The sequence below is a fragment of the Nilaparvata lugens genome, chromosome 13 (genome assembly GCF_014356525.2).
Source record: "Nilaparvata lugens isolate BPH chromosome 13, ASM1435652v1, whole genome shotgun sequence".
NCBI classification, from domain to species: Eukaryota; Metazoa; Arthropoda; class Insecta; order Hemiptera; family Delphacidae; genus Nilaparvata; species Nilaparvata lugens.
This window is the reverse complement of record NC_052516.1, coordinates 28455233-28470444: the sequence shown is the minus strand read 5'-3', so window position 1 is coordinate 28470444 and position 15212 is coordinate 28455233. Positions and strand designations below refer to the sequence as shown.

At 35.9% G+C, this 15212-nt stretch overlaps 1 protein-coding gene across 1 annotated transcript in view; it reads left to right on the top strand.

Moving 5' to 3' along the window:
- Positions 1–15212, top strand: part of LOC111044260 (ATP-binding cassette sub-family G member 8) — a 118898-nt gene that overhangs the window by 64782 nt on the left and 38904 nt on the right. The window contains exon 7 of the mRNA XM_039440242.1: positions 2727–2979. Coding sequence (XP_039296176.1) covers positions 2727–2979 — 253 coding nt within the window. The remainder of the gene's footprint in view (positions 1–2726; positions 2980–15212) is intronic.

Here is a 15212-nt window from a genome sequence, read left to right as displayed (position 1 = left end):
TTTCTAGTAAATCGTCTCACGAATTTTATGAATCATTTATCAATGTCATTATGACCGTGTTACAATAATTGTCATAGCCTCCTCCAAACTCAACAACTTAACTAGATCTCCATTGTAGTGTGCGGTCTGACACTTACTTGTTTGAAAGACAAATCAATTAGGACACCCAAACTTTCTCAGTCAATTACTGTTTTAGATGTTACTCCAATTTACATGATTTATTTAACCTTGTGCCTGAGTTTTTGTAAACGAAAATTGAAGAGCAATTACCACCTCACCTGAGAAAATCTGAATACTAAAAATGAGGCAGGAATGATTCAAGCTCAGCTCTCTAGTGTTGAAGTGTTCGTTGATGTTATAGGATGATAGATCATCTCAGTATTTTTGTGAAAATCGTTGAATGTACTCATATAACTCAATGATTTCTAATGCATTCCGCAGTTTTTTTTTGTCTTGTGTACTTATTGTGTGGGGGGAAAGTTCACGTTTCAGTGATATAAAATTCTCTGTGACAAAAATAGTAAAGAGTGATAGTTATGGAATCTCAAACACCGAAACAATACCACGTGAATATTGAATATTACATTTTCATTAATAGAGAGTATTTTCAGGCATAGTATCTGTACCTTGAATTCCTGTGTAAGGATTGAACCCATTGATATCGTTCACATTTAACATTCAAATAAACTCAAAGTTCCTAGAACTTCAACTTGACTCAATCTCATAGAAAGTTTAGATAACGTGTTCTCATCCAACTGAATTACTTATGTATTATCACGGACAAAATAAGTAATATACTTCCTATACTATATAGTAATATACACTTCCTCAATGATATTATATTTCCTTGGTCATACTTTGTCGTATTTTTGTCTTTCATCAGAAATTTCAATCGAATAACAATACTTTTCTTATTTTCTGTTGGCTTTCAATCCAAGCTATCCATAAACTTTGGTTTAACCATCTTTGACACGATTGTGAGAGCTTTATATCCCTGAATGAATGGATAGATAGCTTCTCAGTGGTTCAGAACCCACCTAAAACTGTAGCTATACTAATATCGCATCATCATATCTCACATTACCCACGCAAAAGCTTAGAACTTATTCACCATACACAATAATAAGTTGGGCGTACACCCTCATAAAAATATTAAATAAATTTCTATGGAACTATTTGAGGTCCCATCGAGAATAATGATTATTTGAGAAATTAGATAGCACAATAAGAGAATCAAATTGATGGAGATCTTTTCTTAACAGGTAGTAGCGCTAGGTGATATCAATTAATAGAAATATTATTATTATATATTATCTTCCAATGTTATTACATTAGTGTCATTTGCATTTTAAATAAATATAAAAAATTACTTACAGATTTGTTGGACATACGACGTAACAAGTTCATATATTTGGATCCGCTTTTTTTCTCAAATGATAAATATTTATTGTGTATTTACTCTATGCAAAATGACGATGAAACAAACAAAAATAAAAAACGTCGAGCATCTAAGCAGCAGAAATCTACTAAAAAGACAAAACGGTTGGTGAAGCTCAAAATTATTATTGTAATAACTGTAACGATTCGAATAGGCACTATTTTGGTTGTAGCATGTGGCGGTTTTTAGAAAATGTTAAATGATTTAACAAATTTATTCCTCAATTCAATTTTGCTTTCAGAGAGAACTTCAACTTCCAAGTCTATTCCTAATAGTCTGTTTCGTGAAGCTAATGTGTTATCAATAGTGAATGTGACTGAATTTGTGACAAAACAAGAACACGAAGATTATCAAGCAAGGTTTATGAACAGTGATCGTTAAGCAATAATTGAAAAACTTCATCTTCCCCTTCCCCCTTTTCGGATTCCTCTCAATCAAGCAATCGAATTTATTAGAATGTTTCCAACTCATCCCATTGCACAGTTTTTTATCCTCAAATAAATCTTCAAATTGAGGACCTAGGCTGTTTGAGACTGTGATCGATAACCATAAAACATGTGTCTCATTAAAATGGGGGATGTTGGCCTTTTTCGAGGGTTTCTGGCCCTTCAAGATGGAAAACGCTTTCAGTTATCTTTTAGAAGGGATATTAGTTTCACTAAGTCTGGTGTATTATTCTTCATGAATCAGCAACATAGACTAAATCTTATATTTTATTGAGAATCGCAAGGATAGATATTGAAAAAGGATAACTTTTCATTTCTAAAACATGGCGGCGGAGCGGCGTTGGAGCTAAAACCCTCAATCATCTCCAAGCTTGAGAGTTTTGCATATTTTCTTCAATTGAGAATTCTCAATTTAGCTGAACAATTATTACTAACAATCCAATGCCTAGATGGTGATAAATAGTGGAGCACCATGTGCGCCTTAATTTGAATACATGCTTTACATTCAACACTCTCAAGCTTGAAGGTTGAAGCTACCTTCTCCTCTCCATCATGCTCGCACCCTAGAGACAAAGCAGTCACATCATTGGACATAGCAGAGAGCTCTATCGTTCTCTACTCTCATACTGTTGCCAAATTGTTTTTTGATTATGAGTATGAAGAAAGGGTAAGGAACATAATGAACTTCCAAAATATTTAATTATATGTCAATCGGGGAAGATTATTTATTATTTTACAAAGGCGACTTTCTAGAAGTATTGTATTCTTTCTAAAAGATTATTATTTGATCAAGAGAAATTATATTCTGTTGACGAATTTAATACATTATTTGTCGTTTTCAGACACGGGGGTCGTCCAGCTTCCGTGGCAGTGGTGGGAACAGGACACCACCACCCGGCAGTGTTGCACCGCCACGGCAGTCACTCTGTGTTGGACGGCGGAGTGGGGGGTGGTGCCGCCCCCAGCATGCTCAGCGGTATGGCACCCCCCTCCTCACGAGCCCACTCCGCCCTCCGCTCTCATGACGCACCGCCAGGCATGTCCTTCCAGGTGCATCGTGGGGAGGCGTTTAGTGGAGCCTATCCGCATTTGCAGGTTGGTGTAGTCTCGTTACTTCTGGGATGGACCTTGTACAGTAATTATTATCATTATTATATTATTGTTGTGTTAAGCCACAAATTCTGAGCAGTGCTCAAGTGGCATACAACTTGTCATTTCAAGAATGGTGTCACATGAATGTTCTAAAACACTCCTCAATGGTATAAGGACCTGGTAATAGAATAATTGAAATGCCTATCCTTGTACAAACGATCTGTCATGTGAACTATTATCAAAATATATTCTATCAGTTTTTTGTTTCTAGGTTATATGCTTCTCTTATTAAAATGCCTGTATTGTTCTTGTTCAAATGTCAAATAAATTGATTTGATTTGTTATGCCGGCCGGGTTGGTCTAGTGGTAAGAAGCGTTACAAACGTCGGTCTGCTAGCACCTCATGGGTGCATGGGATCGACTTCCTTCGATGGCATGGAAGTTTGATCATCTCATCAATTCACCAACGTACTCTCTGATACCCACGCACAAGCAAAATGCTGATGTGGGCATCAGGAGCAATAAAAAAATAAAAAATGTCTATCCCCTTTGTAGGTTGTTAGTGGGGGCTTCCGATGAACCTTGAATAATAATGAAATAAATAGAATACCTGTACAAATGTCATGCGTTGTAATGAGGATAATTTTATTATTGGTAACTTATCTGCTCAGAACAAAGCATTGGAACGTACCGTAAGATAATTATCAATTATTAAAGAATTTCCTATTGAGATTATTAGAATACTTGAAAAAGGGAAAGAGACCATCGCTTTTCAAAGCCATACTAGAAGTATTATATACGAGTCATCCACGCCATCAGTACATCAAATATATATGAGATATACTTAGTGCCGGTTGCACAAAAGGCGGTTAAATTTTAACCGTAATTAATTTCACGAGAGCCAATCAGAGAAGGCCTTTCTGATAAGACGGCTTCTCTGATTGGTTCTCGTGGAATTAATCACGGTTAAAATTTAACAGGCTTTTGTGCAACCGGCACCAAGTCTACTAATGCCCGGTTGCAGAATCGTCACATAAAGTTAAAAACAGACGGTTAACTCATTCACGAAGCCATAACTCCGCTCCCGTTGCACATAATTATGTCAAAGTGAACTATAGCGCTAAAATCAATTATTAACGAATTTACTATTGAAATCATTAGAATACTTGAAAAAGGGGAAGAGGTCATAGCTAGCTCCCATAAAACTAAAAGCTCTAACCAATTGTTGGTATGTGTTTGAATATTATGAATGTGGTAATAAAGACTGGATCCGGAAGGATAGTAATGGGATTGTAAAGCTACTATCAAACTCACTATGAATGGTCATCTTTGATGTTTTAGTTCTCATTCAGCCTACTATTCCACAAGAGGATTTGCTCCATTTTCGGTTCTCATTATTATGTAAAATCTATCAATTATCCATATACAAAAATCCACAGTATTAATAATACGGATCCATGTCTAAGGAACAATATTCAGGATTATCCCAAATTTAAAGAAAATCTACATATCCCATGCACTTACACATATCAAGTTGGACAGTTTTTCAATATATATTCTAAGTACGGTCCTTTATGTTCTATCCATTAATCATATAATTTTGTTTTTTTTTTATGATGACAGGTTCGAGGTCTAGATGTAGACGGCAAGAACAACGAACCTCTGCTCCAGTCGGTTTCGTTCGAAGCCAAAGCTGGAGAAATCTTAGCAGTCATGGCAACACAAGGTAAGCACAACATCAATGATCAGAAAACAAACGAACACTTGAACAATAGAACAATGAGAACACTTGAAAACTTCAAGTGGTATTTATTGAACAAATAGAAATAAGTATACAAGTGGAAATTTAATAAATGGCCTCCATATCACCCCTTACAGCCAACCCGTTCACCACATGGCGCCAATTGACTATGGTAGTAAGTATGCTTTGGCAATTTGCGTGCAATAGAATGGCACAAGTGGCCTTTATTTATTGCAACTGTCATAAAAAATGTGTTTTGGAACTCATAACTGTTGGATAGGTTCCTGCAAGGATCTTATTCTCCTCTTAAAAATTCTCGACATTTCAAAAAAATAGATTTGATTTGACAGTTCTTCACCAACTGCAACACATCTTTCTAAGGGAGCAGTGCAGCTTCTAAGAACGGCATGAAATTGGTGGTACTGTCTAAAGTTCGGCGCTGGTATAATGACACCAACTTCTATACGTCCATGAAGACAATATGAAGACAGTCATGCAAAAAATTGCATCAAACTTCATTCTTCGCCATTGCAAAGATTCAATTTTCACCTTGCTGCAAAACTGTTTATAAGGAAGCTGCTCCAAATTTGGCATGAGCCTTTTCAACACCAGACTTACAAATGATATTAAATTCTAAAAGTTTTTCGATTAACTACAATTATCATAATGTTGTATGTACTCTTTTATTACTATAACTTTTTTCTAATTTATGATAATCTTGACAGTTGACGAAGGTCGTGCCATTCTGGACATCCTGTCGGGTACAAGACGGGCGAGAACCATCCACATAGTGCTGAACGGACAGAGCATCAGCCAGCGAGTGCTGAGGAAGAGGGTGGCCTATGTGAGGAGTGACTGCACCCTGGCGGGGAGTCTTAGTGTGTCGCAAACGCTTGCATTCTATTCAAGACTCAGGAGGCCTCCCAGGGGTCCCACCAAAGTATCTTCCACCGATCAGGTGAGTTCATCAACGAGAGTTAATCAATGAGTTAATCATATTCTATACATCAATAATACAAGGTATGACTTAACTGATTGAACAGTTATATTGTCACATTAACTGTGATATAGTGAGGTCCACGTTATAATGACAGTGTTTGATTAGCAATGGTATTGCTATCCTTATCTATCATCCAACAAGCGGATAGCAATATCTCTTTCTCGCTTTGCTCTGTTGCCAGATCGTCTTTTAACTATGTAGAATTTATAATTAATTAACAAAATATTTCATCTTAATTATGAAAATTCATTATGCAATTATTGAAAAATATAATTTCTTGCTTAATGAAATATATTCTAATTGATTCTTTTAGACGAGAATGAACAGTTGATATTACATCAATAAACCTACATCAGCTACCATCCATAGAAGGCATTGACACGACAGAGGAGGATCGGCAACGTTGTTCTCCTATTTTTCTCCACTGCCATTATAAGGTGGACCTCACTATAGAGTTAAATTTTCGCCAGTGGTCAATTTCTGTTCATTATTCCAACACATTTGATTAGGAATCATGATTTGTACTGGTGTTCATCGTAGTTTTGCCGTTCCCTAGTTGTTCGGTGCGGTGGTAGGCGGGGCTAGAATGCTAATCCAACTGCGCATCCTGACTACTGTATTCCCATTTACTAAATTACGGCATACTGGCTGGTTGAGCGGAATAGCTGAATACAGGTGGATGAACAGATGTTATTGCTATGCATAGTAGCGTTTTGTTGCTGTGGAAGAGGTAAATCGGTCCATCGATCAAGTGATCAGTCTGTAGTTTACAGAAAATTTAGATTGTGTGTGTTGCGGGTCGCATAAGTCAACCTATGTAGGCGCAATGGTCTCAATTAAGTACGCGTATATTTTCAAGGTCATTTTGAATTTCTCAGTTTTTTCAAATTACAAAATCACCCATTCCTTTGATTTAGTGCGATAAACATAACTAAAATTATATTATTGATTGAATAGGAAACATTGATGTTTTCTAGTACAACCACTGGATAGTTTTGGAAACTTCTGTTGCAAACTTTTATTGCTAACCTCTAAACCCGTTTCCTCACTGAACAAATGTTCGACAAACATGTTTTTTGAAACAGTTTGGGCAAATTTTATTATGTTTACTCGTGGCCAGTGTGGACGCGTCACCAAACAAAATATTTGTAAGTGGGAAGAACAGGTTTTATGTTTTACAGCTGTCAATACTGAAAATGTTTGGAAAAACCGTAATTTTTTGTTTGACAAACAATGATTGTCCAAACGTTTTAAAATATTTGTCCCTGACCTCCTCAACAAAAATGTTTGCCGAACATGTATGTCGAACATTTGTTCAGTGTTGACACGGCTTGAATATAAGAATACTATTTTTTGGGACTGTAGCCCACTCCAGTCGTAACAAGTACATAGATTTGATTTTAGTTGCCTGAAAATTATGAAATTGATATGATATTTGATTGATTTGCCCACAGATGGATCTGCTAATAGAGGAGTTGGGCCTGACTCAGGTGCTAGACACAAAAGTGGCAAGCCTGACCGACTCGGAAGCGCAAAGACTGAGCTTGGCCTGCCATCTGGTGTCCGACGCCGAAATTCTGCTTCTGGATCGCCCCACGCGGTCCATGGACATTTTCGACACTTTCTTCCTCGTCGAGTTTCTACGACAGTGGGCTGGAGGTAGCAGTACAGGTATGTAATTTAATTACTAGTCTATCTCTTGAAAATTTCTAGACCCGGGATCACAAAAGCTTGTTAAATTTTAATGGTGATTGAATACCATGAGAAGCAACCAGAGGAAGATTCTTAGATAAGGAGGCTTCTCTAATTAGTTCTCACGTAATTTAATAATAATTAATATTTGACAGGCTTTTTTGCAACCGAGCTCTTCGAAATTGCCTCTCTTTACACGATTTCTTTTGTATTGTATTATTCTTTTTATTCTCCTTTGTGAAAAATTCATTGTCATGATGGCCTCAAGACGTTACAGTGGTTAATTGGATATCACTTTGTCATATAGTATGTACTACTCTTAAGTTTTCAATTTTTTTTTCTGAGCCTTTGAGATTTTTGAAAATTACGTGTAATACTTTCATTAGCTCTATTCATTTAATTTTCATATATCTTTTCTCACTTGACTAGAATTGAAGCAGAATAAGTTAACCGCTACTCACTGCCAACACACAAGGAATCTTATGTTGGCAGTGCCGAATATTACATTGATTATTATTGTTGTGTAAGTTGATATCAATGTCTATTTGTAGGTAATTTTATATTGCATACTCTAATGATTGCATTGTGCAAGTATTTGTATGTGATTTTTGGCAATAAATTCAATTCAATTCTTCAAAATCACTTCAACTTCCACTAACTTCACTTTTTCAGTTATATTACGAAGATCTACATAGTTATGTATAATTCTCACATGTTTCAATCGCTTTGAAGAATCTCCTTAATTTTCGAGGTTGTTTCCTGTTTTTCGCTTTTGAGCTTTGAGATTCTTTACAATATTATCTTCAATATTTTTTTTCAGTTATTTCCATCACGCAATATGTTACATAAATGTATGTATTCTAAAAATATATTTCCATCTCTTCCAAAAACTGTCCTTCTCTTCAAGATCTCTTCCCACATATTAGTGAGAGTAACCGATACAGTAAAAATGTTATTTCTACGCGTTCTGATTGGATTAATCCTATTTAGCACGGCTAAGCGAGTATGAATGGTCCCATAAGAACATTATTCTGACTGATACTTAATGTGTATGCGTAATGTCAATTCAATTCAATTCAAAAAGTTATTTATTTCACAAGTCTTACAAGCAATCACAGTGGTAGGCTACATCATAAAATAAGAATACACTTCACAATAAAAATAAGACAATGTCAGCACCACAGAAATGACAGCGATATACAAATATATATTAAGACACATATTAATGTGTATTTGCTCAATTCATTGTTGTTTTGTATGTATAGAAGGCCAGGAAATTCTTGTAATAGCGCTAAAACTATTCTAATAGACTTTTCATATTTGTTGAAATGGTAGACTGACTGCTTTTAATTACTGTTCTATGAAAATTACCCTCCATTTGCTTATTCCGTTACTATTTGTAAATGACTCAAGAGCAACTGTTTTCCGTTATGTGAAAAAACTGTTATATACAAATTTTTTTAGGTGGTCTAGTAGGCAGAATAGTGGTGCTGACCATCCAGCCTCCAACCTACGAGATCTTCACGATGGTGTCGCGGGTGCTGCTGCTCTCTGGTGGCAGAATGATGTACTCGGGCCGAAGACGGGACATGTTGCCATATTTCTCCGCCGCTGATTATCCCTGTCCTGCCTTCAAAAATCCTTCCGATTATTACCGTGAGTTCATTCACTTTAGCATAGGCTAGAATAAAACAATCTTAAGTTTGAGTATAAGTATAAGTTTTCTTTGACTTCAGTTCCCAATACAGTTCCACAAAAGATCTAAGTTTCCAATAAATTTCAACTGAAGATATTCATTTATTTACTGGGGTGCTCACACCCCCCCCCCCCCATGGAGAGATTCAGCCTCCTGCCCACAAATGACCCTCCTCAAGATTTATTTTTAAGCTCAACCTCTCCCAAGGCCATGACGCAGTCTGCGTTAAACCCCGTGGGCACCCCTGGTTATTAACATCCAAACGAGTGGGGAGGAGCTTCCTGGACATAATAGAAAATTGCCTCTGGGAGGAAGGATGTCACCTTTCCGTACACCGTGAAGTAAATGGCATATAATTACAACTATTCTACTCAAGTTGAATAAATAGTATCTTGAAAATTTAATAATGCTATACTAGTAGTTCTGTGAACAGTAGACCTCACGCAGTATTCTCATCCACAAGTACCTGATTAAAACTATAGACCTTATGGAAATACAGCAATAGACTAGCTTCTCCACACATCTGTGTAATCACTTGTCAGCTGATTTACGATGAATAATAATTCTATAGTCTGATTTTTACTCCAATATTGGCGTATGAAAGAGGTTCCTCTTTCCTTTCATATTATCCTTGAAATGCAAAATTTCCAAAAACCTTGTATATACGTAGACGCGCAATTACAAAAGGATCATACCTGTCAAATTTCATGAAAATCTATTACCGCGTTTTGCCGTAAATGCGTAACATATAAACATTTAAACATTTAAACATTCAAACATTAACAAGAGAAATGCCAAACCGTCGACTTGAATCTTAGATCTCACTTCGCTCGGTCAATTATTTCTAAAATGTTAATATTTCTCGTGCTCACTCTGTACAAACAGAGAATTCGAAAAAACTTACTAAAAACAAATATATCTTACTCAAATCACCATGAACTATAATAATTATTTATGTAGCCAGGTAGCCTACATTACAGTACTATCATTGTCATGATACGCATTGTCTCAGGCAATTTATGAAGTGGAAAAACATAACCTCATTTCTGGATTGGTATATAGATCAAAATTCAGCTGAGGAACAGTTTTGGCCTGTACCTGTTGGTATTCCCACCATTATTTTAATGAAAAATAATTGTGTATCTTGAATCAAGAAATGTCAAATGAAACAAATTTTTTGAAGAACAGTTTTGGGCTGTTTGTACCTGTTGGTACTCCCACAATTATTTTCATGAATGAATTGTGTATCTTGAATTGATAAATGAATAAACAATTTTTTTGGCTTGCAGTTGACCTGGTAACCCTGGATGACCTATCGGCAGAGGCGATGCTGGAGTCGTCGCAACGCATCGAGCAGTTGGCAGAACTGTTTCGGCGCCGACAAGAGCCCCTCTCCGACCCGGGACCACCGCAGGCCCTGCCTGGCAAGACCAGGACTGCCAACCTATGCTCACAGGCTGTTGCTTTGCTCATGTCAGTGATTATTGCACTTCACACATTATATATCTCAAATTAATGTATTTTATTTTACACGCTAATGTGACAATGGCTACTGTAACTGGAGAATAAAGTACAGTACTTACTTCAGACATGAGTATGGTAGTCTTAAAGTTCAAATAATATGTGACAATGGCTACTGGTTCAATAAAATGTGACAATGGCTACTGTAGACTGGAGAATAAAGTACAGTACTTACTTCAGACATGAGTATGGTAGTCTTAAGTTCAAATAATATGTGACAATGGCTACTGGTTCAATAAAATGTGACAATGGCTACTGTAGACTGGAGAATAAAGTACAGTACTTACTTCAGACATGAGTATGGTAGTCTTAAAGTTCAAATAATATGTGACAAGGCTACTGGTTCAATAAAATGTGACAATGGCTACTGTAGACTGGAGAATAAAGTACAGTACTTACTTCAGACATGAGTATGGTAGTCTTAAAGTTCAAATAATATGTGACAATGGCTACTGGTTCAATAAAATGTGACAATGGCTACTGTAGATGGAGAATAAAGTACAGTACTTACTTCAGACATGAGTATGGTAGTCTTAAAGTTCAAATAATATGTGACAATGGCTATGGTTCAATAAAATGTGACAATGGCTACTGTAGACTGGAGAATAAAGTACAGTACTTACTTCAGACATGAGTATGGTAGTCTTAAAGTTCAAATAATATGTGACATGGCTACTGGTTCAATAAAATGTGACAATGGCTACTGTAGTCTGGAGAATAAAGTACAGTACTTACTTAGACATGAGTATGGTAGTCTTAAAGTTCAAATAATATGTGACATGGCTACTGGTTCAATAAAATGTGACAATGGCTACTGTAGACTGGAGAATAAAGTACAGTACTTACTTCAGACATGAGTATGGTAGTCTTAAAGTTCAAATAATATGTGACAATGCTAGGTTCAATAAAATGTGACAATGGCTACTGTAGACTGGAGAATAAAGTACAGTACTTACTTCAGACATGAGTATGGTAGTCTTAAAGTTCAAATAATATGTGACAATGGCTACTGGTTCAATAAAATGTGACAATGGCTACTGTAGACTGGAGAATAAAGTACAGTACTACTTTATCTACCAGAAATCTACCAGACATGAGTATGGTAGTCTTAAAGTTCAAATAATATGGTTCAGTAAATATCTCTCACAAATTTAATTCTATCTCTCAAATTTATCCATTACATTTCATTTGATAATGTGAAAATAGTTACTGTAGACAAAAAAGATTAAATAATATACTCCAGTCACAAATATGGTAGGCCTACCGTTCAAATATGTAGTTACCGTTTACCGTTTCATGCATAACGTTTGAGGTGACACGACACCAAAACGACGCCAGATGCCAGAAGAACGATCGATATGGGTAAAAAATACATAACATTATTCAAATCAAATAGTTTTATCATTTGTTCTTGAGCAAGTACTCATACAATACTTACAGTATTACACTTACAGTTATACATACAGTACTCTCAAATAGGAGTTGCTATCCTAATCAGATACATAATATATTCATAATTAACAGAACAAATGATCAAAACTTGAAACTTATTCGAATTCTGGAAAATAAATGCTTTATGGATATCGACCAATCACAAGTCAGTGGATGTTATGCGTTCGTGGAACGACATAACTATTATATTATATAATTATTCATTATATTAGAAAGAACACGAGTTCGAAGAAGAGCAAAGGAAAGTGATAAAAGTAGAAGTAGAAGGAGGAGGAGGGCTTGGGTAGGTTGCATAGTGTGGTAGTGATGACAAGTTTTTCAAATGCAAATAGAGAATAAAACAATGTATCGTGAAAAATTCTATATTGATTCTGGTTTTTTTTCACAGGAGACAATTGATCTACTCACAGCCGACCAGCCTGACTAACTGGTTGACTCATGTTCTTCTCGCTGCCATACTTTCACTTATTGTTGGTGCTATATTTTGGGATGTGCCCAAATCTGATCCGCAACTTCTCTATGCTGACAGGTATTTTTCAACTATTTTGTTCTATCATTATTCCTACTATTTATTCTTCAAGTAATCCTATAATACATTCTGCAGATCTTCGAAATGATTGAAAGTTGAAGACCATTTATATTAATTATAGCAATTAAATTGAACGCTGTATTCAGAAATGATATAGAGTCGATAATGTTGATGAGAATGGGAGCCCTGTTTTTTGTGGAGATAAAACATAATGGGCTGGTTTCTAGGACACTACTTATTGTATCTTCTTCTTTGGCTGTGCCTTATCCCATTTAAATGGGGTCGGCATTCATTCCTCTTAGTCTGCCTCTCCACAAAGCCCTATCCAATGCTTCCTCTCTCCTCCAACCACTCTTCCGCAAGTCAGCCGCTATTCTATCTCCCCACCTCATCATAGGTCTACCTCGTCCTCTGACACCATCCAAAACCAAATCCTGCACTCTTTGTCCAACATAATCCTCCTCCCGTCGCTGTACATGCCCAAACCACCTCATCCTTGTCTCCTGCATTTTCTTTCCCAGTGGTCCAACTTTTACAGTGCCTCTGATCACTACTTATTAATACACTACTTATTGTATCTAATAGACCATTAAACCTGAAGATTAAACCAAAGTAAAAAAGTCAACATGCTGGGTTACTATTTTATAATATTACTAGTTATTGAGATGATCCATTTGTGCGTTGTATGAAGTTCATCCATAAATAATTAATTCATAATTCTAGTGATAATTATTTAAATATTGATTTTATTAATTACTAGTATTCACTTGAGCCAGAAATATTGAATATTTTGCTTCTGATAGGGAATACCTAAAATCATGCATACATGTAAACATGAACCATTTTTTATTTGTTGCAGTGAATATGCCAAACTTCTGTTAAATGTTCTTGAATTGAATAAGAGGTCGGATTCTTTGTTTCTTAGGAGGGAAGAGTTTTTCTTACTACAATTATTTCCTCAACATGTGTTTAACACTAATTAATCTAGCTCTGGAAAAGAGGTCCTCGTATTGTAAGGAGTGCAGATATCCATATAAAAAAACTTAATCCATTTTCATTTCCTAAAAAATCTATCAGGTATTGAATGAATACGATATGAGTATCAATGATTGCTAAAAGTAGCTTAGGGTGAAAGTTCAAGACCGAATCCTCAAGGATATCCCGAGAGGTTTCAGACTAACCATGAAGATGACATTCTTGTGAACTAGAGTTGATGTATCTTTCTAGTCACAACCTGCTTCATTATTCGAAGACTGTTACTTGAATACCACAAGTCCAAAATGCTGTGATTCCAGTTAGTAACTGTTGAAATATTGGAACAATAGCTCCAGATAAAATTGTAGTCACTTTAGAGCTCTTTTTGTGCTCTACAATCTGAGATCAGGTAGCGATCTATCTCATATTCCAGGTACACCTGACAACAATGCTCCTTGTATTGTGAAAAACACCTAATTTTCAGCTTCAAGCATCATCACCAACTACATTGCCTCACATTGATATTTCGCACAACGACATAAGTTCTGAGATTATGTTCTATGAGATCACCCGTAAGATACACTTCATTTCAGTATTTCCTAGTGGAGAGGCGCGCTTAAGGATCAAATTTCAAACAACCACTTTTGACACAATGCTCAGATTTCATCGTACTACACTTCATTCTTCTCGGCTCGCCAAGGCAAGTGTTTGAAATTTTGATCCTTGAGGTGTCCTTAAGCGTGCCTCTACTAGGAAATACTGAAATTAAGTGCATCTAACGGGTGATTCTTACCCATGAACTTATGTCATTGTGCGAAATATCAATGTGAGGACAAAGTAGATGGTGATGATGGTTGAAGCTGAAAATTAGGTGTTTTCCACAATACAAGGAGCATTGTTGTCAGGTATACCTGGAAATCTATATGACATAGAGCGCTCTACCTGATCTCAGATTGTATAGCACAAAAATACCCTAGAGGTATTTTGAATATACATCTAAATTGTAACAATGGAAGATATTGTTGATTAAAAACTAAAATTCATCAAAATTGATTTTTCTTCAAATTTTACTCATCTTTTTCAGAATTATATAATCTGGTAGAGATTTGGCAGAAATAACTGAAAACTGGAATATCAGCCGAAAATATGAGGTTTTTGGGCTATCTTGTATCTAGCACAAGGAAATCTTGCATGAAGAAATTGTTCTGGACTTCTCTTATGTACCCAAATAATATATTAAAAAATCAGAACTACAAATAATTGCAAGCACATCCCCTTTTTTATGTCTATATTGACTGGACTAATAGTATCATCCATAAAAACGTAGGGCGATAAACATGTTTAAAACATCGATGTTCAAAACATCGATGTTTACTGTTCGATGTTTTTCACTTATCGATGTTAGATGAAAAAAACATCGATGTTTTGTCTTTCGATACCCATCCCTATTCATTATATTAGAAAGAACACGAGTTCGAAGAAGAGCAAAGGAAAGTGATAAAGTAGAAGTAAAGGAGGAGGAGGGGCTTGGGAAGGTTGCATAGTGTGGTAGTGATGACAAGTTTTTCAAATGCAAATAGAGAATAAAACAATGTATCGTGAAAAATCTATATTGATTCTGGTTTTTTTT